The sequence below is a fragment of the Cnephaeus nilssonii genome (assembly GCF_951640355.1).
Source record: "Cnephaeus nilssonii genome assembly, chromosome: 1".
Lineage (NCBI taxonomy): Eukaryota > Metazoa > Chordata > Mammalia > Chiroptera > Vespertilionidae > Cnephaeus > Cnephaeus nilssonii.
This window is the reverse complement of record NC_137072.1, coordinates 30,425,762-30,450,758: the sequence shown is the minus strand read 5'-3', so window position 1 is coordinate 30,450,758 and position 24,997 is coordinate 30,425,762. Positions and strand designations below refer to the sequence as shown.

Below are 24,997 nucleotides of genomic sequence, written 5' to 3'. Positions count from 1 at the left end.
AGAAGTATAGTTTTTCTTAAAAATGTAGTATATGAATAAAAACTTTAAGACTAGGAGGTGCCTTTTTCTTCTTCTAGAACAGTGGTTCTCAACCTTTCTAATGCCGCGACCCTTTAATACAGTTCCTCATGTTGTGGTGACCCCCAACCATAAAATTATTTTCGTTGCTACTTCATAACTGTAATTTTTCTACTGTTATGAATCGTAATGTAAATATCTGTGTTTTCCGATGGTCTTAGGCGACCCTGCTAGCAACCCACCGGTTGAGAACCGCTGCTGTAGAGCCTAAGACCATCGGAAAACACAGATGTTTACATTACGATTCATAACAGTAGCAAAATTACAGTTATGAAGTAGCAACGAAAATAATTTTATGGTTGGGGGTCACCACAACATGAGGAACTGTATTAAAGGGTCGCGGCATTAGAAAGGCTGAGAACCACTGTACTAGAAGAATCCTTCCAAGAGGCCACACCATCCAACAAGAAGCAAGGCATTCCAAGAAAGAATCCCAAGTCAACTATTAAAGAGGATCCTCAGTGTGACCGTCTTACCAACTCTGAAGTGGGGCAGCTGTGCAAGGTTGTGCCTGGCGCAAGGCACTTTCACAAAATCATCCAAAACATGAACGGTATCAAATTCCAAGCCTTTGGCTTTGTGTACAGTACCCAAAATGTACTCTGGAATAAAAATACACCATAGCATTAGAAGAGGGCTAGACAGGAAGAGAAACAAGAAGAGCAGGGAGAAATATACGCTTCCTACTATACCCTTAAAACTCTAACTTTGGCCCAGCCAGCGTGGCTCAATGGTTGAGTGTTGACCTATGAAACAGGAGGTCACAATTCAATTCCTGGTCAGGGCACATGCCCGTGTTTCAGGCTCGATCCCCACTGTGGGGCGTGCAGGAGGCAGTCAATCAATGATTCTCTCTCATCGTTTCTATCTCTCTCTCCCTCTCTCTCCCTCTCTGAAATCAATAAAAATATATTTGAAAAAAAAAGCAACCTCTAATTTTGCCAGGCCAGCGTGGCTCAGTTGATTGAGTGTTGTCCTATGCATCAAAAGGTGTCTGGTTCAATTTCTGGTCAGGACACATACCCAGGTTGTGGGTTAAATCCCCAGTTGCGATGCATGGAGGCAACAGATCAATGTTTCTCACATCAATGTTTCTCTTGTTCTTCCTCTCTCTCTAAAATCAATAAAAACATTTTTTAAAACTCTAACTTTATTTTACTGCCTGTGTGAAGTTTGTGAGAAAAGAGGGAAAGAGGAAAATACAGTCAGAAAAAAAAAAAGAGCAAAAAAAAATAAAAAGATGAGGGGGAAAGCAGAAAATGCATTGCAGGGAGGTGAGTGCATCTCAGAACCACATTCCAAAGCTCACAGTGACTGGCCCACCACCTATGTTTCACACACACAGGGACAGAGGCCCAGAAGAGGGATGAATGGCTTACCCAAGGTCATACAGCAGCCGAATTAGGACTAAAAAGTCCCATTCTACCAGCTTAGAGGCAGAACAGAAGCCAAAGGAACCCTAAGGAAGAATGGAAGCTCTGTTCCCTTCTCTCAGGCAATGCCAGGAACACAACAAAGCAGCCCTTGGTCACAGATGATATTCACACAGGCAAGAAGCATCGGAAGACCTGAGACACCTGAGAGAAGCATCTGTTCCTCCTCCTGGTGGGAAGTGAAGAACTAAGTCTTTTCCTTACCTGCAAAGTCCAAGTCTTCTATGTGGCATTTTCCTATCCTTTCCACCAGTTCTGGAATCCTGATGTTATACTTTTCAACGACAGCAATCTTTGCTTCAAGCTCCTTATCCTCGGCTGTGGTCACATACCTCTTGAAGCCACTAAAGCCTTCTTTGTGCACCCATCTTCGAATAAACCTATCTTTAATAAGGAGGTTTCCTAAGGAGAATACAGACACAGGTTAAAGTGATTCAGGCTACACTGACATATAGTGGCAGCAGCTAAACATTCCTAACCAACAGCAGAAGTGAATGGTCTTAAGGCTGGGAGATCCAGGTTCTAGTCCCGACTACATCACTAACCTACTGTGTGTTCCTGGGCAAGTCAGTGAAATGACCTGTGCTTTAGCCTCTCCATCTCTAAACTGAGGGCCAAAAGCCTTACCCTTGAGATCCTTACCTACTTCACAGGGATTTGAAATAGCACAGTAATGAAAAGAAAAGTGCCATAGAAATGTTAGCAATGATCATTTGGGGCACATGTAGAAGTTTCAATGAGTAAAGTTGCCCAGGCAGACAGAAAAGATGAAGGGAAGACAGCCTAAGGGGCCAACAATAGAAATAAATTTAGGACTCCTGAGAGAAGGATATGGAAAAAGTTATCAGTACCTCTGAAAACAGGAGGCCTCAGGGATCCCAGTCTTGATGGGAAAAGAGCAACACTAGTTCCACCCTTCTCCAGAATTTAAAACTCTGATTCAGAATATGCCCATCCTTCTCCCGTCCCTCGTCACTGCAGTGCTTCTGTCCACTGCTCCATGGCCAGGAGGGTACTCACGTTTCTTTCGTTCTTCCTCCGGCTGAAGAAGGATCCAAATATCAATGATTCTGTCCAATCCAAATGATTTAATCCCCTGAAAAAGTTTTTTGGTGGGATTTTTTGTTTTTTGTTGTTGTTGTGTTTTGTTTTGTTTTTGTCTTAACTAAGGTAAACTAACTGTAGAGATGTGAGTATGAAATTAGATCATTTCTTGGAAACAGATCTCAAATTGTACCCAAAGTGTAAGAATAGTAAGCAGGAAACTTCATCAAGTGTAAAAGCCCGGGGCTATAATGCAGCCTGAAAATTCAGGATTATTAAATGCTAAGTTTTAGCTGCTACCTCAAACTCTTTGTGCTTTAAAAAAGGCAAGAACTAGCTGCACCTTTTCTTGTAAAAAAAAAAAAAAAAAAGGACAATTTAAATCATCTACCTTTCAGGAATATAAAAGGTTGCAATGAAGAATACTTGAATACAAAGTGTGTGCTATGAATACTTACCTTATTTCTTTTGAGAAAAGAACTAGAGAATATCTATAGATCCAGATTATTATGTTTTAAAAGGCTATTAGCTCCTGAAGGAGAGGGTCTGACTGTGTCACAGTTCAGACCAATTCTACTTAGAAGCATGTACTGAGCACTGGCTGGGGGACCCAGCATTTGCACGGCATCAGGCCCCAGTACAGAAGAAACACGTGTCAAAGGCTCCACGCTACAAGGATTTATCATCATTTTGGGAAGGGACACATACACATTAACATAGAACAGAGACCAAAATAAGACAGTATACATCATAACTGGAAACCAGATGTGATCAGGTGTAATGATACATGCTACAGGTGATGAGCAGACACAGAAGAGGGGAAGAGAGCAACTTACTTTATATCACGCCCAGCATGGATGGTACTCCCCAAGTACTACTGGTATTTTCTTACAATAACAAAAATAGCTAAATTATGCTATATCCACTAAATGAAATATTGTTAATGACATTATAGTAGCAATATAAAGAAATGCTTATGTGTTGAGTTAAAACAGCATACTTTTTAATGTACACTATAATGACAATAATGTAAAAATACACATCTAGAAGGACAAAGACAAATAATTAGCAAAAATGAGAATTATATGAAATACTGAGATTAAGGCTGAATTTTTTCCTATAACTTAGTTATAAAATCTTTATAAATAAAATAGAGAAGTGAGAACATCTTGGTGATTATGATTCACTCAATATATTTACTGAGTGGCTACACATAGTAGGCCCTCGAAAATATTTTTTCATAAATGAATGAGCAAATGTCTTTTAGTCATATAACTTTGCTTTAAAGAGTTAAAAATGCCATATAAATGTCAATGAACCCTAACTTCCCCATGAAACAGGTAAAGAAAAGGCATTGTTTTTATCTTAGAGAAGGAGAGAATGAGGCACACAGAAGTTGTGACTTGCCACAAGCCACACAAAGGTAGTGACAGAACCAGAGCTAGACCTAGGCATTCACTTTTTATCCACTGGAGTCCACTAGCCTGTCCCAGCTGTGTTGTCACCTTACCCATTCTTACACTAATGAACAACACACAAGGAACATTCACAGGTAGCCAGAAGCCTCATTTGCACAGCCAAAGGTAAAAAGGGCATTTGTTTTTTTAAATAGTAGGAGATTCTCAGTTCTTTTTGGATCTGACTGTATAGGAATGCTTGGCTAGCATAATCAGAATAGTCAGGGAGAAATACTTCAGTCACAGTGGAGATGGTGAAAAATGTCAAAAACCCAAATGCTTGCTTGCATAACAATCTTAACTAAATTGAACATTTCCATTGGCTATGTTTGTCTGCAATGTTTCTGTGCATGAAGCAGTCAACAGAAATTTACTCTTACCCCAATCAAATGTATCCTTGCAGGTACTTCTCCATCAGTCACCCGTACAGCCTCATCAAACACATTGGCATTGGTCCGGGACAACAGGGCCACCTGCCCCTTGGTATCACCTCTAATGCCACCTTTTGGGAGACAGCACAAACTCTACAGTAAATCCAAATAAAGAGGAAACTAATTTTTGTAGCAAATAAAAGAAGAATAACTGAAAACCTTACTCTGATGGTTTCCTCCAACTAAAGTCTTTTTCCTTACTCTCTTGCAGACATCCAAGATAGTAGCTCCCACATAAGCTATTTCCACACCAAATCTAAAACTCTGTTGGAAAAGAGCAAAACAAAAAGTTAGCAACATCTCCCTGAAGTATATTAACACATTTATATCATTACTAGAAGCCCGGTGCACGAAATTCGTGCACGGCGGGGGGTTGTCCCTCAGCCCAGCCTGTACCCTCTCCAATCTGGGACTCCTGGAGGGATGTCCGACTGCCTGTTTAGGCCCGATCCTGGTGGGATCGGGCCTAAACAGGCAGTCGGACATCCCTCTCACAATCCAGGACTGCTGGCTCCCAACTGCTTGCCTGCCTGCCTTCCTGATTGCCCCTGACCGCTTCTGCCTGCCAGGCTGATCACCCCCTAACCACTCCGCTGCCAGCCTGGTTGATGCTTAACTGCTCCCCTGCCAGCCTGTTTGCCCCCAACTTCCCTCCTCTGCCAGCCTGGTCACCCCTAACTGCCCTCTCCTGCAGGGTTGATCACCTCCAACTGCCCTCCCTTGCAAGCCTGGTCCCTCTCAACTGCCCTCCCTTGCAGGCCGGGTGCCTCCCAACTGCCCTCTCCTGCTGGCCATCTTGTAGTGGCCATCTTGTGTCCACATGGGGGCAGGATCTTTGACCACATGGGGGCAGCTATATTGGGTGTTGCAGTGATGATCAATCTGCATAGTACTCTTTTATTAGATAGGATAGAGGCCTGGTACAGGGGTGGGGGCCAGCTGGTTTGCCCTGAAGGGTGTCACAGATCAGGGTGGGGGTTCCCTTGGGGTGTGGGGCAGCCTGAGCGAGGGGCCTGTGGTGGTTTGCAGGCCGGCCACGCCTCCTGGCAACCCAAGGGGAGGCCCTGGTATCTGGAATTTATTTTCCTTCTACAATTGAAACTTTGTAGCCTGGGGCGGCAGCCATTTCTGGGGCGGCAGCCATTTCTGTGGCAGTTAATTCACCTTCTACAATTGAAACTTTGTAGCCTTAAGCGGGTGAGCCCGGCCAGGGTGTGCGGAAAGCTTTGCTTCCCCTGTTGCCGGCGGCAACCTTGGCCTGCTCTCTCAAGCTCCATTCTGCCGCCATTTGTTTGAATTTGTTTACCTTCTATAATTGAAACTTTGTAGCTTAAGTGGAGGCTTAGGCCTGCAACGGCTATGGAAAGCTTGGCTTGCTCTGTTACCTGGGAAACCTTGCTCTCCATGGCTGTAGCCATCTTGGATTGGGGTTAATTTGCATACTCGCCCTGATTGGCTGGTGGGCGTGGCTTGGCTGGTGGGTGTGGCTTATGTAGCGGAGTGATGGTTAATTTGCATATTACCATTTTATTAGAGAGGACTAGCATTCCCGTTGCAGGAAAAATCCTACAATAGGGTTTCCTGCTGCACTCTACCCCACCCTGCCTGCTCTCCTCCCTTGTCCCCCGCCCCGCCTTCTCCGCCAGCCCCCCTGCTTTTCTCCCTTCTCCGCCAGCCCGCTCTCCTTCCTTCTCCCCCGGCCCCGCCTCCGCTCCTCTCTTCTCCTCCCCCTGGCTTGCTTGCTTCTCCATAGCTTTGCTCCCTTCTGCAGCTCTTGGCTTCTTTCTATGCTGTCTTGATATGCAAATTAGCCGCCATCTTTGTTGGGCTAATTTGCATATTTGTCCTGATTGGCTGGTGGGCGTGGCTTGGTCGTAGCGAAGGTGTGGTCAATTTGCATATTTGTCTATTATTAGACAGGATTAAGTCTTTGCCTTGCCAAAGTGATCATTCTGGCTCACCTTACCTGGAGAGCATATTTGGAAATTCCGTATTGTTAACCCACTTGTTAGTTAACAAACTGAACAGGAGCTTGACAAAGAACCACTGACTTTATTTCTAAGTTTTCAGAATAGCGTTTTCTATCTTAAAACTTTAGTTGCCTTTTTCCCCCTCTTGTCCCCAAATCCAAATCTTGACAATTCGTCCACCACATTTTCTATAATATATTTCTTATCACTGCTGCCAGGTCAGCTCCGAAACTCAAAACTTCATGCCTTACCTACTTGGTCTCTTTCCCTCCAGTTTCCTCCTACTGCCGATGCCTCTCTATACCTATGTCAGATCAATCTTCCCCACACACTGTCCTCAAGCCATGCCCTGGCTAAAAAAAAAAAAAAGGGAAGAGCAGCCTGGCCGGTATTGCTCAGTAGTTGAGCATCAGCCCATGAATCAGGAGGTCACAGTTTGGTTCGATTCCAGGTCAGGGAACACGTCCAGGGTTGTGGGCTCAATCACCAGTAGGGGTGTGCAGGAAGCAGCTGACCCATGATTTTCTCTCATCATTGATGTTTCTATCTCTCTCTCCCTCTCATTTCCTCTCTCTGAAATTAATAAAAACATATTTTAAGCAATTTTTTAGAAAAGGAAGAATAATACAGGAAGAACAAGTGATGCATAGATTTTAAAAATTCATCACAGCCTATTCCCTTTTATTCTCAAAGCCAGTGGCAAATTTTTCTTTTAAGCAACCTCTACCCTTCTTTCAAAATCAAATCTAACAAGTATAAATTATACAAAAGATTAAGAAAGGGAGTTTCTCTCCTTGCCTTAGAAATTTTCTCAACATTAATTTAAACCATTGCCCTACATAACCAGCCACAAGTATAATCATCATTCCCTGAGCATTCCCTCAACTCTCCATGCACTGGTGCATGGCAAAACAATTACCTGCCCTTCAAAAGTCTGCTTAACACCTAATTCCTTGACCACTGCAGCTGGAAAGATGCCATTGTTCCCCAAACTCATGATATTCACTGCCTTTTTTGTGCATTTCTCACTTAAGGTAATAAAGTATTATGTGCTTTGGAGAACATCAATAATACAGTCTAAGGAAAGTGAGACTTCGTTGCTAAAGAACTTTCCTGAGTGTATCATAACCCAAATTTTAAAATTATCAATCCATACTGATATAAATGAATAAATGGGAAAGAAGACATAAATCTCTCTTGCAGAAGAATAACAAATAATTTATACAGATACTCCAACACTTATTCTTAAGTGAGGGCTAAGTATAGTGAATTTCTTCCAAAGTATAAAGTATGGAAAGGGCTGGGGGCAGGGAGAGAAACCTGACAAACACTACTTCAGCCAGATTATCAAGGTCAACATCAACAGTCGTAAATCATAGTCCCTCAATATTGTCATGAAAGTGACAGTTTTGTTCTGAGATCTTCCTCTCCAACACCCATAACATCAGTCTGATCATGAGAAAAACAGTAGACAAATTCCAATACAGGCATCCTACAAAACACCTGACCAGTTCTCTTCAAAACTGTCCAAGTTATCCAAAACAAGAAAAGTCTGAGAAACTGTCACAGCCAACAGGTTAAGAAGACATGACAACTGCATGTTATAAAGATATGGTAACCTTCATAGGATCCTAGAACAGAAAAGGACATTAGGCAAAAACTAAGGAAATCTGAATAAACTAAAGGCTTTATAATAATGCACCAATACTAGTTCATCAATTGTGGCAAATGCACCACAATTAATGAACTGTTAATAACTAGAGGCCCGGTGCACAACTTCATGCATGGGTGGGGTTCCCTTGCCCTGGCCAGCAATCCAGGCCGATCAGGGCCATCTCGCCCAGTCCCAATCGGGGCCAATCGGGGTCGGCCAGGGAGGGTCTGCAGGAGGGCTCCAGGGCATGTCCAGCCCTCTCGCCCAGTCCCCATTGGCTGGACCCCAGCAGCAAGCTAACCTACCAGTTGGAGCACTGCCCCCTGGTGGTCAGTGCACGTCATAGCGATCGGTCAGACACTTAGCATATTATGCTTTTACTAGAAGCCCGTTGCACGAAGTTTTGTGCAATAGACTTTTCCTTCACCTGGCTGCTGGCACCAGTTTTCCGCCAGCAGCAGTTTTCCTCTGGCCACCCACGATCAGAGCGCCTCCAGCCAGCACGATCGGCCACCCCGAGAGGAACTCCGATCGGGTGGCCAGAGGAAAACTACTGCTGGCGGAAAACTGGTGCCGGCAGCCAAGCAATCGGCCACCCCGAGTTCCGCCACCAGCGTCTTCCCCCGGCCCCATGGGTCCTTCCGCAGCGAGTTCCGCCACCAGCATCTTCCGCTGGCCCCATGGGTCCTTCCGCAGCGCCGGCCGTTTAGGCCGGCAGGAGGAGCGGGGGTCTGGGACTCGCGAGTCCCCGCCCCCCGCTCCTACCGCCAGCCAATCAGCCACCCTGAGTCCCGCCCCCCGTGCTTCCAGCCGACCCAATCGTGGGCGTAGCGGAGTGATGCAATTTGCATATTACCTTTTTATTATGTAGGATTATATAGGATATGGTAAACTGAATGCATGGCATATGAGAGATTTCTGTACTACTGTCTCAATTCTTCTGTAAATCTGAAAATGTCCATTAAAAAAAGTTACTCTGAGTTGACATTACCCTAAATCACCCTAGAATACAACAGGAACTCAAAAGAATAAAGTCACAGAGAAGGTTACAGAACTTTCTATAACAGAAAAAACAGTTCAGATTACTAGCTGGCACATCTCATATCCTAACTGGAAGTGTTTCTTAAAAACAGTGGTTCTTGCACCTCTTCGTCTCAGTACTCTTTACCCTTTTAAAAATTGCTGAGGCTCTGAAGGAGCTTTTATTTATGAGTTGTATCTAACTATGACACCACATTAGAAACTTTGATTCATTCAAAAATAATAATAATAAACCCAATTGCATAATAACATAAAGAACGTATTTTTAAAATATATTTTCTAAAACAAAAAAAACAAATTTAGCAGGAAGAAAGTGTCTGTTTTACATTTTTGCAAATCTCTTTAATGCCAAGCTGAATAGAAGACAGCTGAATTCTCAGTTGTGTCTGCATTCTATCTGTAGTGACATGTTGTTTTGGTTGAAAGACGAAGAAAATTCAGCCTCACACACATGCATATTGAAAAGGGGAGGGAAGTTTAGTAACCTTTTTGGACAATCAAGGACACCATGGGTTGTCATGCTCACAGTGGCAGACATCAAAATTTAGATTTCACTTGAAAACAAAGATTTTATCTTTGGCAATGAGTCATAGCTCATTTCATTCATTTTAGAGAAAATGCTAAAAACCCAAATCTGAATAACCAGAGTTGGTCAGTGAGCTGTTCTTTCAATGACAAATGGTACTATAAGAAAAGAGCTGCCAGTGTAGCTCGCAACTCAATCACAAAAGTGGCTCTTCATTAGACAACCAATATACTTCGGTGGGCAGAAGTACATTATTCATACCTCCCACTTCATCACCCAGAACATTAAAGAGATGTATGTCCTCAAAGGACAGCAGTTAATAAAATAAATCATTTTTTCTGTATCAAGTACATTTTTAAGAGAACTGTTTTGTTTTGTGTTTTTTTGGGGGTAGGGGGAAGTTGTTGTTGCTTTTTGTTTTTAAACTCTGTAAGTGCATTGAAGTAAAGAATACAATGACTGCTAGTACTGTTTGGTGCCGATGCCTTTGTCCATGGGAAGGCACTAGCAGTTTCACCCACCACTGCTCTGCATCATCAGTTCAAATGTCAACATAGTGAAAAAAGCAAATCTACACTAATAAAAGAGAAAGATGCAAATTGACCATATCTTCGTGACGCCCACCAGCCAATCAGGAATGAGTATGCAAATTAACCCAACCAAGATGGTGGGTTAATTTACGATAGTGACGATGCAGGCGTTCCACACTGCCCCAGCCGCTCCGGGTCTCTGGGCAGCGTGGGAAGGTAGAAAGGCAGCTCTGACCGGAGTGAAGGCAGGGCCAGCAGCCAGGGGAAGGAAGGCCCATTCTTGCACGAATCTTCGTGCATTGGGCCTCTAGTTACTATTATAAAAACCATTGGACTTTGCAGATCCCCTGAGAACCACAGCGAACCACTGCTTAGAAGCAAGGAGTGGCTACATACTGTGAGACTGACACAAAACCTGGCACAGGTCCTAGCACATAGTAACCACTGAAAAACAAGGATAGTGAACCACAGTGCTTGTTTATGTGCTTCTGGGGACTCGGGAGAAAAGAGAGCTCTTACCTGTGTTAGATAGAAGACATGGGTGTGAGGGACTGTAAACAGAGCATTGACTGCACCACGGAAGGTATAGATCTGCTGGTGTGGGTCCCCTACAAAGATCTTCCCACATGGCTGAGACAGAACTATATTCATGATAGCTGCAAACAATAAGAGGGAACATAAAAGCTCTCAAAGAAAGCCAACCCACATCGCAAAAAGAAACCACACTTCAGACAAAAAGGGATGAAAATGCTTTCATGAAACTGAGCCAGGGTGTACTGCTTGCTCAACAGAGTTGTCTTGTCCTGCAGTACAGGCACACTCATTCCAAAGAAATGATTTCATAACAGACAAAAGAGTTTCTAATCCTAGAAATGTAGATTATTTTCAGTCCTGAACACATTTTTGTATATAAAAAATCACATAGGCCAATATAAAATGAGGTAAATTATACTTTCTCACTAATATTATAACTTAAGGTCCCAAAATAACCTACAAAGTCACACTGCCTATTTTCTACTAGAGGCCCAGTGCACGAATTCATGCACGGGTGGGGTTCCTTGGGGTGGCCTGGGGAGATCAGGCCCCAGCTCGTGCCCCCAGCCTTGCAGCCCTGCCTGGAACCCCACCTTGGCCTGGCACCACCCCCTCACCTGCTCCACTATCCCCCTGCAAGGCGACTGATCGGGGCTGGGCCCCCCACTTGGCTCCCTCAGCACCTGGGAGCCGGGCGGTGGCCCCGCCCCCTGCCGCCACCTCTGGTCACCATCTGTGGGGCGATCAGACCCCTGTTTGCACCTGCCTTGGCCTGGCGCCGCCTGCTCACCTGCTCTACCATCCCGCCGCAATCCCGCTCTCATCGGGGCCCATCAGGGCCGGCAGCGCCTCCACTGCCACCCACTGCCAGCACTGCATCACCGACACCTGCCATGTTCTGCGCCGCCCCCTGGTGATCAGCGCATGTTATAGTAAGCGGTCGAACTCCCGGTCTCCCGGTCATACTCCCAATCGAATGACCGCCCAAGGGGACAATTTGCATATTAGGCTTTTATTATATAGGATTAGCCACTTGAAAAGTATACAACACAAATTGTTTACTCTAAATTGACCATCTTTTCCCACTCAGCATGAATCTAGGTCCCTATCATCTGATGACCTATGCTTCATCAACATTTAAAGCATAACCTGAAGCAAAACATTTAGAGGAAAATTAATCTGCCTTGGGTGGGGGAAAGGACAACTGCTGAAATCCAAAATCAAATAATAAAGGCTTTCTGAATGACTAAATATCATTTGCTCCTCTTCTTTAGGACAAATGAGAATAATCAATTTATTTCACATATATGTCCTCTTATATAATCATGATATTGTTTCTAAGTATTTGAGACTACTGATGTCCGAAATAGTTTATACCTGGGGTACAGTCCTGAGCCTCATCCACAAAGATGGCGTCAAAAGAGGCAAGCAAAGGCTTGCTCAACTGCCAGAGTTTCAAGTAGCCTAAAAGAAGGGAGTAGCAACAGTCAGAACTCATAATTAAAGCAGTTACATTGAACAGCAAGATTTGGAAACTTGCATACCATCATGAGTCATTTGGTAAGCCTCTTCTTTGCATTCCCCCAGCTTCCGCATGTTGTCCCAAAGGCGGCTTGCTTCAAGAACACTGTTCTAGAAAACAAGTAATTGGTAACTCCTAGTTTAAGACCCTGGAAAAGACAGCACCCTGAAATCACACTTTCATTTCCACATACACAGCAGAGGTCAGAATAAAGGCACCATCTCAGTTCGGTGAGTGGCAGTCACTTCCCTAACCTCCTTCTGGCTCCACCAGTGACAGAACATTGCTCAGACAACACAAAATCTGGTGGACTAGAAAAGGCTAGATCATGTCTCTAGATTTATGACTAACAATTAATTCATAAAAAGAATGGCAAATGACTGAAAAAAACTTGTTAAAAATTAGAAAAGAGATTCCCAATCTTTAGATTCATCCAGCAGCCCCAGTGACAAACTCCTACAAACCCTGGTCGTTGCCTCATTTTCTAAATGGGAAAACCAATGCGAGAACTAAGTGAGATGTCCATGAGTATTCTTCACAAACAAAACACTTTATAACTCCCAGCTATCACGATTAGCCTACAGTCTCACCCTCCACCATTACTTCCTGCCAGCAATTATGAAAAAATGAAAGACAAATATAACACTGTATCATGTCAACTCCTCTCATTTACCACCAGATCCCTAATACTAAAGATATTTCAATACTCACCAATTTTTCACTCTGTTCAACCATGACTCTCTGTCCGTGGCTGTCCTTACACCAAATAGGTACATGTTCAATAGTCAGCTCATCATCAGCCGAGGCAAAGAAGTTTTCTAAAGTCTTACACACTAGCTTGGCCCTTATGAATCCACCTTTCCCTTCAGCAAGGACAGAATTGACCATGAAGGGTGTTAACTTGAAGAGATTCAATTTCTTCTTTGACTGGTACCTGTAATACGTATCCCAAATGAACAGTGTTTGGCTTTACTGGCAATGCCAACAAAATGTGTCCCCCACTCCCAATCCCCTTCTCTGAAATGACACCACAAGGTCACTCTCAGTATCACATATACATGAGGGGGAAAAAGCCAGAGAAGTTAAGCCAGATCCATGTATGATTTGGAATGGCTTCATTAGGCTTCCAGGAATTCACATATATTAACCCGGAAGATGAAGTAGCTCATGGCAGATACTACTAATTCAAGATGCAGACCAAACTCCAAGAGGCCCCTAAGTTCCTTGAAGGCTTCATATCCAAGGGAATGCTGATTCAGAGGCTTCAAGAGACCTGGGCCAACTGCACCTCAGCTTAGTCTTCTCTCTCTTGCCCAGTTCCAAGGAAACCCTAAAACTGACCAATCATATTGCTGATATTCTGAACTCTAGACAAGTCATCCTGACTTTCTGTGCTTCAGTTCCAGAGAAATGAGAGAGATTTAGACATTACTTATAAACAATGTATTTTTATCAGGTAAAAGTATAAATCACTACATCTATCTTTCTATTTCCTGTCTATAAATGGAGATAAAAGCATTCAATTTTCTTAGTGCCATTATGGTGTAAGTCCATATGTGATCATGATAATCGCAACATGAAAACAGTAATTAGACATAATAATAATGGTGGCAACACAATACTCACTTCCGCCCAATGTGTCCATACGCCATGGAGTGAAAGGTTTTGCAGGTGACATTACTGGGGAAGACTCGCTCGGCCTGCTTTGCGATGCTCTTGTTAAATGTCACATAAAGAAACCTGCTCCCAGACCACTTTTCAGCATACTTGACCAGGGTAGATGTCTTCCCAGTGCCTGGGGTAGCCAAAAGGAAAGGAAATGACCCTCTGACCAGGAAAAACTGTTCCAAAGGATGCCTTGGTCAAATTTTATCCACATTTATCTCGCCTCTTGCTTAAGACTAGAAAGTGACAAGTTTTCCAATACTGATAAAAATGAACAACGGTATAGTGAAAAGAATAGCAGATTCTAAGCCAGATTAATCTGTGTTGGAATCATGGCTCTGTTAATTGAGTAACGAAGGGCAAGCCACTTGGTCTCAATGAACTTGAGTGTGCTTCTCAGCCATGAATGAGTATCAGTAGAGTCAGGCAGGATAAAGATAATCAAAGTAACAGCGGAATGCAATAAATGGTAGCTATGGCTGGCCTAGGACTCATTAATGCTTCGATGGCAAGAGCATACAAATGAGATTCATTCTGAACTCTCTTGTCTGCCCTACCTCTCCACCAGTCATTCAATCATTCAGTTAGTTAACTGTCATTCACTTAAAAAGTATGAGTAGAGTACCTACTACATGTTCAGTTGTATAAGTACTAGGAGTATATTAAAAAACATAAAGCAAGGTTTCTACAATATAATCTAGTTGGACATAAAATACCAATACAGTTTAAACAACTAGAACAAAACTTAAGTATAATGATAACACAGTAAAGTGAGAAAGAATATGGATTTGGAAACAAAATAAATCTCACCTGTCAAAAAAGAAAAGAAAAACAGTACCCAATTTCCAACCTTACAGGGCTGTTTTGAAGATGAATGACACAATGTAGTAAGTGTGGGTTTTGGCTATTCCTACTATAAAATCAGGTGCCAAACAGTTAATAAGGATAATTAGCTGTAGGTAAGAGTTCAGAGATCATATAGGACCCAAATGACTAAAGAAGCCTCCATCAAGAAGAACCAGAAATGATGGGAGTCAACATAGCAAAGAACAAAGGGGGACAGGGGGGAGAAAAAAGGAAAGGAGAGGAAGAGGAAAAAGGCAGGTTTTTGGAAAAAGGCAGCTTTTAATTCTACTTCTATCACTTACTTGTTTATTTAACCTGGGGCTAGTAATTTTTTCTCTGAACTTCAAATCCTCATCTATAAAACAGAGATAACTAACCAACCTTACAGAATGGATTATCACAGTGCCAAGCACAGGACAGGCATTTAAGAAATGGCTATTGTTGTTTTTAGTAAGATATGTAGGCAGAATAAAAGCGGAAAGAAATTCCAGGTAGGAAAATAGCATGAGCAAAGGTTCAGACAAAAGAATAACCAAGTACTTTAAGAAACTGTATGGACAATGATTTGACTGAGTCATGAGAAGAGTCAACAATATATTTGGGAATGTAGGTTAGAACCAAATGGTGGAATGGCCTTCTAGACTTCACCCAACAGAAATCAGGAGCTACTGAAACTCTGAAAGATTAATGTAACCTGCCAGCCCATAAGCAATCAGTGATTGAGCATATATGATGATAAATGACAGATTGGATCAATACCTTTGGTAATTACTCTGCAAACTAATTCCTATGAATTATGTCTCACCAGGAATGTGGATGCTCCCCGGTGAAGTAAGAAAAACCAAATTTACTGGGCAACTGCTTTTTAGATTATTTCATTGATAATCAATTTGTTCAATAACAAATCCAGGTAAAGATACTCTGGCAGGTAATAGGGAAGGGGGATGTAGTGATCACTCATGAACCTGATTCTCTATTTCAGTATTGGCGAGCTCCCTTACCTGCAAATGCCATAATTTTTACCACCTGGAGAGGTTCCATCTTATGGTTCAGAATCAGCTGTTGTTCATGTGTAAGTTGGATGGTTTTCCTGCTATAATCATTACAGAAGAGAAATTAGAAAAACACAATGGAATTGAAAAGACCAGGTGACAGACTATCAAAAACCAAACAGGCAAATCAGATGAACAAAATTTAACCAAAGAAAAAATCTCCCTTTTGGGGTGATAAAAATGTTCTAAAACTAGACTATGACATTGATTACACACTTGGTAAAATTACTAAAAATCATTGAATTGTAAAATTAAAATGGGTGAATTTTATGTAAATTATACCTTAATAAAGTTGTTAAAACAAAACACCTCTCCTCCTTAAGTATGAGAAAGTCAAAAATGGAAGACCTTCTAGACTTTCTCTCTCTCTTTCTCTCTCTTTCTTTCTCTTACTTACTCTTACTTATCTATATACATACCCTGGCCAAACCGATGTTTCCTCTTTAACTTCTGTGGCCTGAGTACAGGAATTCTCCTGAAGATACAGGCAATAGAAGATGTTGTAGTGAATCCTAACAGAGAAAAAGCAGATTTAGAGAGTATCAAATTAAACTATAATCTGTATCTTATTTTTCCTGGATTGAATTTAGATTCTTTACCATTGCTTAAAAAAAAAAAAAAAAAACCTACCACCGTTTTATGATAAAAAGGAAAGAAAAGAATTTAAATATACCTAGAGTTGGCCAAAGCCCTCTTGGAGAGCACAGTTCTGGGAAAGACCCTGGCTCCAGTGTGCAATGGCAAAAGGAGAGAGACCAGGGCATGTTCTTTGGGGAATAAGGCATTCATTAGCTGCGACCATATAGACAAATAATCACAAAAACAGTATGAATCAGTTGAAAACAAATGTAAATTCTGCTCCTAGTGAGATTCTTGTTCAACATCAATGTAACTTCATCTTATCTTTGTAAGCCCCTGTTGCTCCCTGTGAGGTGATATTGGTTTAGAAGCATGAAGAGCTTTCTATCTTTTAAGGCCCCAAAGGAAGGGTGCTACACAGGTAACAAGATATGATTACTAAGAACTAGAAAACAAAACATCCTCCAAGTCACCAATAAGGACCATAGACAACACAGTGCACTCAAAAGAGGCACTGGACATGGTTAAACATGTCCCATCACAAGTCACTCCAAACCTCTCTATGTTCACATGAGCCCAAACTCATCTCCTTCTATCACCAATTTCCCACCATTTAGTGCATTGCTCCCTATTCCTGGAGTGAGAACAGGTGGCCTCCACACATCAATCTTTTTGATGAAACAAATACTTTTAATAATACAACATTTCAGTTTCTGGTCATATTAAGATTTCTTTTGCCCTGGATTCCTTTTTTTTTTTTTTTTAAGTATGGTATATATTTTTTAAAATAGTTTATTGAGTTTTAGAGACAGACTAAATAACATTTAGACTAAATAACATTTCAGTCTCTGGTCACATTAAGATTATCGCCCAGGCCCTAGCTGGTTTGGCTCAGTGGATAGAGTGTCGGCCTGCAGACTGAAGGGTCCTGGGTTCCATTTTGGTCAAGAGCACATGCCCGGGTTTCAGGCTCAATCCCCAGTGGGGGCTGTGCAGGAGGCAGCCAATCAATGGTTCTCTCTCATCATTGATGTTTCTATCTCTCTCTCCCCCTCTCCCTTCCTCTCTGAAATCAATAAAAATAAAAAATAAAAAACAGCCGAAACCGGTTTGGCTCAGTGGATAGAGCGTCGGCCTGCGGACTGAAGGGTCCCAGGTTCGATTCCGGTCAAGGGCATGTACATTGGTTGCAGGCACATCCCCGGTGGGGGGTGTGCAGGAGGCAGCTGGCCGATGTTTCTCTCTCATCGATGTTTCTAGCTCTCTATCCCTCTCCCTTCCTCTCTGTAAAAAATCAATAAAAATATATTTTAAATAAATAAATAAATAAAAAACATTATCTCCCAGGACTGTATAGTTAGAGCTTGGAGTTGAGACCACTGGTGGCCAATGAACTCACAAGTATATGTGAGGGGCAAGTTTTTCGCTAACACCATAATGGTCTCTAGCCCAATGAGTGGAATTTGATAGTAATCCTTGCTACAAGTGGAAAAATAAAAGATTACCTCCCAGGTAAAGCAGGGGAAAAAAGATATAAACACAACATACATGTTTCCCATTCCTCATCTATGTCCATGTAAACGTGCAGATAATTTGTAGGTTCATATTTGCACTTATGGTCATTATTCATCATTTGTGTATTTGTCTTGTCTGAATTATGTCATTGAAGCTCCTTCCTCCACATCTCAATGCCATGGAGTGGGAACAACATAAGCGATATTTAATGAATGAATTGAAATATATCTCAGAAACACAGTAAATACTCTGACATTTCTGGAGACTAAATGTTCCATCCTTGAACTTTACCATGACTGACTGGGCCACAGTTCACCTAGTGCCACCACCATGTTCCTCCTAAGGCTCACTAATTCCAAAAAGGAAATCCGAGTATCCTCTCTGGAATGTCTGGTTCTCCTGGATCTTCTGCACTGTCACACCGCCTGTCTCCAGGCCAGGGCCTTCCAGGAGCTGTGCTTCATACCTTAAATTTCATCTAACTCCTTACATGGTCTACACAACATCTTCCTCATCTGGTCACTGCAGACTTCTCATAATCATATACCACTTTCCCTCTTATTCACCACATACTTGTCACTAAACTTCTCTGTTCTTTGTATATACTAAATTCATCCCCATCTTTGGGCCCTTATCTATTCCTTCTGCTAAAATGCTCTCCCCACAAAAATGGCCAGCTCTTCCTGACATTCAGGTTTCAATTCAGATGTTACTTCTTCAGAGAAGCTTTTTCTCACCCAATCTAAAGCAGTACTCCTTATTTCCTTTGCCGATCACTCTGTTTTTTTCTTTGCACTACTAATCACTCAGTAAAATGTTCTTGTTTAACACATCTACTTATGCAGTATCTGTCTCCCAGCACTGGATAACAAAACTGAACAGTGTGAGTTTTATGGCTTGCCTAGTGTGCAAGTGGCAGAGCTGGGACTTGTTGCATGTCTAGGACCTTTCACTCTATCAGAGTTTCCATTCTCCCTCCCACCACTTTACCGATTGCTGATGTTAATTCCCTTCTCCCTCATGGCATAGAGAAGCACAGCAATGCAGTATAAGGTCTCAGTGATGTCTGGCATTGTCACGGTGGAGCTTGGTCTTCTGAGGCAGAAGAGTAACTGCTGGATGTCATTCACACTGCTGGAGAGGAGAACAATGGCTGCTATCAAAGCCCACATGTTGACACCCTAGAGTGAGATGGACCAGGAAGGGAAGAAAAGACCCCAAAACATAGGTCACAATTAATAAAGATCACATCAAACAACCTTTCTTTTGCCCTGGATTCTTTCTTCTTTTTTTTAAAATATGATATATATTTTTAAAAATAGTTTACTGAGTTTTAGAGAGAGAGGAAGCGGGAGGGAGAGAGAGAACCAATGATGTGAGAGCGCAACACTGGCTGGCTGCCTCCTATACAATCCCTACCAGGAATGGAGCCTGCAACAGGGCATGTGCCCTTGACTGGCAATCAAACCAGCAACCTCTTGGTGCATAGGACGATGCCCAACCAATTGAGCTACACCAACCAAGGCTATATTCCTTCCTCCTAATCATTTCTGAATTTGAGTGCTTAGTGTAACTAAATAACATGTATTAAGTATTTTACATAGACTCCTGCATAGAGATGACGCTCTCACCTCCCTACCCTTCTTCTCCACGTCAGTGTGAGCTCTCAGGTCCACAGATACTCAACAGAGTCACAATAGTATCACTACTAAATGGGTACATACTTAGGAGGCACAAAAGATGGAAGATACAAAAGAAGACAGCACTCTTTAGGGGGGAAGTCAAGACTGACAATTCTCTGGCATTAAGATATTAATTTACTACTTACTATATGTTTTTATTTAATAATTATTAAATATTAAGTAAAATAAATATGAAATAAATTATTGAAAATCTATTATTACAACACAGTATGCTCCACTTAGTAATGTCTAAGAAAATGTTCACTAACATGGAAATAGTCAATAATGGGACATATATCTTTATCATTCTTAACTTTACTACAAGTCTCTCTGTTTAAAGAACACATTCCAAGAAAGGTACATTTCCTGCACCTCTCACTACCACCATCCTGTGAAAGAAAACTCACTCCACCATCATCAACAATCACTTCACTGAAGACAGAAAGAGAAATGCACATGGATGGGTTTTCAGTCCTCTACTGGCTGCAGAATACAGGTTGAGGTTGCACTGAGCTTCTAAAATAAAATTTGAAAATCCATGATCTAAATGAGAAGCCATAGGTCAGAAAACTCAGGACCATTTCCAGCTTCTCATTAACTCGTTGTACATTTATACCAAGACCCTGAATTTCTCTGGTCCTCATATAACCCACCCTGTTGATGGAATGGGCTGCCCTGTAAAGAAATCCTTATTAATCAAAGTGTTCAGAGGTTATATGACCATCCTCTGTTAAGGATTCCTCAACGGAATGAAACATTAAACTGAATGTGTTTTTTAAATATGTTTTTATTGATTTTTTTTTTTTTTTTTTTTTTTTAGAGAGAGAGGAAGGGAGAAGGGTAGAAAAAGAGAGAATTATTGATGTGAGAGAAAAACATCAATCCACTGCCTTCTGTATACCTTCTACTGTGAATCAAGCCCACAATCTGGGCATGTGCCCTGACCAGGAATTGAACTGGCGACATATTGGTGCACAGGAAGACACTCAAGCAACTGAGCCACACCAACCAGGGCTGAACTGAATGCTTTTTTTTTTAATCTTGACAGGGTCTCTGATATTTTCTGAGCACAAATCTTGTTAAATTATTGAGCAATTCTGACTTATGCAATCACATGCTTCATTACTCATCTCAGCAGCAGAGTGGCAATTAGGAGAATGAAGCTACCCTGTGTTGTTAGAGATGGCTAAAAAGGCATGTCCACAGAGATGCGCGAGGTGGGCACCCCAAAAGGCTTGCTGGGACCCAGGCCATTCTCTAAATATGCACTAGAGGAGTGTTTTGTGTGTGTGTGCGTGTGTGTGCGTGTGTGTGTGTGTTTGGTTTTTATTTTTGTTAATTCTCATCCAAGGATACTCTTACCATTGATTTTTAGAGTGGAAGGGAGGCGGGTGAGAGAGAAAGAGAGAGACAGACACACTGGTTGCCGCCCACACGCGCCCAGACCACAGCAGGGAGTGGGACCTGCAACCCAGGTATGTGCCCTTGACCGGGATTCGAACCCGAGACCCTTTGGTACAAGGGCCGATGCTCTAATCACTGAACCATGCCGGCCAGGGCTGAACTGAATACTTTTTTAAATTACTTCCAGATTTAAGAATCTACAACAATGTGGACTTTTACTTCTCTAATGGGACCAATGACAGGATTAAGGCTTCAAAACAGAGATTAAAGAAATATTTTTTTAAATAAATCTAAAATAACCTTCAGCCAAAATTAATCACCACTACACTTTTCTTCCAATAAGAAAAAGGTGTCACTTTCCCCCCAAATTCCTCACAGCCTCTTCACTTACTGCAGCAGCGATGTAAAGGTCAGGGAGGTGTTGACGCACGCAGGCCTCTGCCTCAGGAAGGAGGTGGTGATCCCTCAGACTCCACAGTGCCCTTCCAGGATCCACGCTTGGGGAACATTTAGTGGTGGCTATATATCTATAAGACATTCACAGAGGAGTCCATGAGAAAGATGATCATAAGTGATTATATATGAAAAAGGACTTCAGAAACTGTCTTCTTCAAAGGAGAAAAGCAACTCACCGGATGAGGTTCAGCACACAAAGATCCGACTCTTTCTCAATACCCTGGTTCAACAGGATGCCATCCACTTTGCTGACAGCTTGCTCTTCGCTCATCAAGTATCGATGATACAGCTTTTTCCAAGGAATGAACTATATAGTTGAAAAAATCCAAAATAACATGTAGGCAATGGCTACTAGAGAGCAGATTAGGCCACAAACATATGGATTACCTTCTACCAATTAAAAAGCAATTATCCCTGGCTGGTGTGGCTCAGTAATTGAGCGTTGATCCATGCACCAGGAGGTCACCAGTTCAATCCCAGGTCAGCGCACATGTCTGGCTTGAGGTTCAATCCCCAGCAGGTGGCATACAGGAGGCAGCCAATCGATGTTGATGTTTCTCTCTCTCCCTTCCTCTCTCTCTCTAAAATCAATAAAAGCATATTGTTTTAAAAAGGCAATTATAACTCACAATTCAAAAGATGAACAAATAGGGTACAAATATTACACAAATTTTGGTTGGAAACTAGGAGAACTACGTCTTGGTTTTGGTTCGAACACTAACTTGACATAGAATCTGGGAAAAGCTAGTACTTCAATTTCACTATCGAAATATCAGAACACAATGGCTCAGAGTTTCAATGACAATTAAGTAAAATGAAAGCTGTGTCTATACTAATCTCAGACAAGAGAGACACTAAGTCAGAAATTATTATACGAGACAAAGAAGACTATATAATGATAAAAGGGTCAATTTACCAAGAAGATGTAACAATTATAAGTATATACGTACTAACAACAGAGTTCCTAAATCTAGGAAACAAACACCAAGAGAATAGAAGGAAGAAATAGACAGCAATGTAATAGCAATAGAGGCTTCAATACTCCACTTTCAAGAATGGATATCACAACCAGTCAGAAGAGCAATTAGGAAACAATCATTTCATTGAACCTAACAGACCTATACAGAACACTCCACCCAACAACAGTAGAATATAGTCTTCTCAAGTGAATGGAACATTTTTCAAAATAGATCACATGCTAGGCCACAAAACAGATCTTAACAAATTTTAAGGGATTTAAATTATAGAAAGTATCTTTTTCAATCCCTGTGGAATGAAACGAGAAATCAGTAGCAGGAAAAAACAACAACAACAACAAGAAAACTCCCATAAATACATGAAAATTAAACAACACACTCTTAAAACAAGCAATGGGTCAAAAAGAAATCATGAATTAGAAAATACCTTGAGACAAATGAAAACAAAAACACAGCATACCAAAACAGATATGAGGAACTCTACATGGGAGTGTGAGTGGGAGCGTTAAAACAACATGTGGAAAGGAATAGGCAGTCTTTGGTTGGAATGCAACAAATCATGTGCTGTGGATAGAACACAAAGATGTGTTGAGAAGTGAGCAATGAGGCTGGGATAATAAAGTGGGGGAAACATGGAAAGCCTTACCTGCCTCCAGGGAATTTGGATATTATTCTGGAGGCAAATGGAAACTAAACACTATAATCAGAAGTATGTATTGGAGAATCAAGATGGTGGCACATAGGTAAATGCTGGTACTCACCGCCTCCCAAAACCACATCAAAATTACAACTAAAATACAGAACAACCATCATTCAGAACCACCTGAAATCTGGCTGAATGGAAGTTTTACAACTAGAGAAATAAAGAAGAAATCACATTGAGACTAATAGGAGGGGCAGAGGTGCGGAATGGGTTGGTCTGATACCCACATGTGGCGATTTTTAGTTGGGAAGGATATCTCAGCTGTGGAGGCCTCCTGGGAGGAGCAAGGGGTCCCAGCCCCACACCAGACCCCCAGCCTAGGATTCCAGTACTGTGAAGAGAAGTCTGCATAACTTCTGACTATAAAAACCAGCAGGGATTATGGATGAATGATATGGAGGCTGCCAGAGTCCCAGGCAGTTCCTCTTAAAGGGCTCAGGCACAGACTTACTCAGACTCACTCCCTCTGAGCTCCAGCACTGGGGCAGCAGCTTGGGGGACCCAGAGATATATGGAGAACTGTACTGTCTGGAATAGGGGCAAGAACTTGGGGGTTCCCAGACAGGGGTGCTCACAGGGTTCATTGTTCAGAGTCCATTATTCCTATGCTAAGACCTCTACCATTGCAGAGCTGACTGGCAACCATATCTGAGTCTCCATCAACCTGGCTCACACTGTTCAGTCCACCCTGGTGATTTCCTGAGACCCTGCCCCACCCAATTTGCAGTCCCATCCAAGCTGTTTGCAGCAGCTTTTCCATATGAATGGCTTGTCCTGTCTCAGGCTTCAGACTCTACTAAAATTTCTCAAACAAGCAGCAGCTGGCATCAGAGTGTCCCATACCTATCAATAAGAGGTCCAAGACCCAGCACTACCAGCCTGCCTTGTTTCACAGCTTGGCCTCACCTGGATGCTTCTAAGCCCAATACAAGTAGCAGCCATCTGCAGATTGCTCTGTAGCTCCTGCCAGGTGGCCCCAGGTAGTGGTTGACTTTGCACCTCCCAGGAGGCCCCAGAGCCAGTGTTCCCAGTGGGTAGCTTCAGACCACACCAGATTACAACTCTACACTTCCACAAGCAACACACTCAAGGGGCAGATTCAGTGAGCACCAAAGCCCCACTAAAGCAAGTCTTGCACCATAGGGGTGTCTCCTGCACAACAGTAGTTGCAGCTGGTCCTCACAGCCAATTGGCCTGGAGGTAAATTCCTCCCAGTGACACCAATAGCAATCAAGGCTCAACTACAATAAGACATTGCACACAGCCCATATAGGGGTGCAACCTAGAGTGCCCAGCTCAGGTGATTAGGGAGGCTGAGCCACTGGGCCATACAGAACACCTATTACACAAACCACTCTACCAATTCCAGGAGACACAGCAGCTCTACCTAATACATAGAAACAGAAACTTCAAAGCAGCCAAATGCAGAGACAAAGAAACATGTCACAAATTAAAGAACAGAAGAAATCTCTAGAAAAAGAACTAAATTAAATGGAAGCAAACAACTACTACAGAGTTCAAAACAATCATTATAAGGATGCTCAAGGATCTTAAGAGTTCAAGGGACTTAGTGAGAATTTCAAGAACGTTAGTGAGAACAAAGACAAGAAAAAGGACCAGTACAAAATTAAGCATACGCTAACTGAAATAAAGAATAATTTACAGGGATTCAATAGTAGAGGATGCCAAGTATAAAATCAGTGATCTGGAATATGAGGAAGCAAAAAACTCGCAATCAGAAGAGCAAAAGAAAAAAGAATCCAAAAATATGAAGATAGTTCAGGGGTCCTCAAACTTTTTAAACAGGGGGCCAGTTCACTGTCCCTCAGACCGTTGGAGGGCCGGACTATAGTTTTTAAAAAAAAAACTATGAATAAATTCCTATGCACACTGCTAAG

At 42.2% G+C, this 24,997-nt stretch overlaps 1 protein-coding gene across 3 annotated transcripts in view; it reads right to left on the bottom strand.

Annotated features, from left to right (window-relative positions):
* The window catches only part of FBH1 (F-box DNA helicase 1), a 55,028-nt gene that overhangs the window by 15,430 nt on the left and 14,601 nt on the right, over nt 1–24,997 (bottom strand). For 2 of the 3 annotated variants that reach the window (XM_079779301.1, XM_079779303.1), the window contains 15 exons: nt 21,596–21,726; nt 21,355–21,490; nt 18,868–19,058; nt 16,203–16,295; nt 15,733–15,824; nt 13,847–14,015; nt 12,932–13,154; nt 12,243–12,330; nt 12,076–12,162; nt 10,684–10,820; nt 4,608–4,707; nt 4,393–4,514; nt 2,532–2,607; nt 1,716–1,913; nt 555–680 (listed from right to left, as the gene is read on the bottom strand). In XM_079779301.1, coding sequence (XP_079635427.1) covers nt 555–680; nt 1,716–1,913; nt 2,532–2,607; nt 4,393–4,514; nt 4,608–4,707; nt 10,684–10,820; nt 12,076–12,162; nt 12,243–12,330; nt 12,932–13,154; nt 13,847–14,015; nt 15,733–15,824; nt 16,203–16,295; nt 18,868–19,058; nt 21,355–21,490; nt 21,596–21,726 — 1,969 coding nt within the window. The remainder of the gene's footprint in view (nt 1–554; nt 681–1,715; nt 1,914–2,531; nt 2,608–4,392; nt 4,515–4,607; nt 4,708–10,683; nt 10,821–12,075; nt 12,163–12,242; nt 12,331–12,931; nt 13,155–13,846; nt 14,016–15,732; nt 15,825–16,202; nt 16,296–18,867; nt 19,059–21,354; nt 21,491–21,595; nt 21,727–24,997) is intronic. The other variant, XM_079779302.1, reaches the window with a different exon arrangement.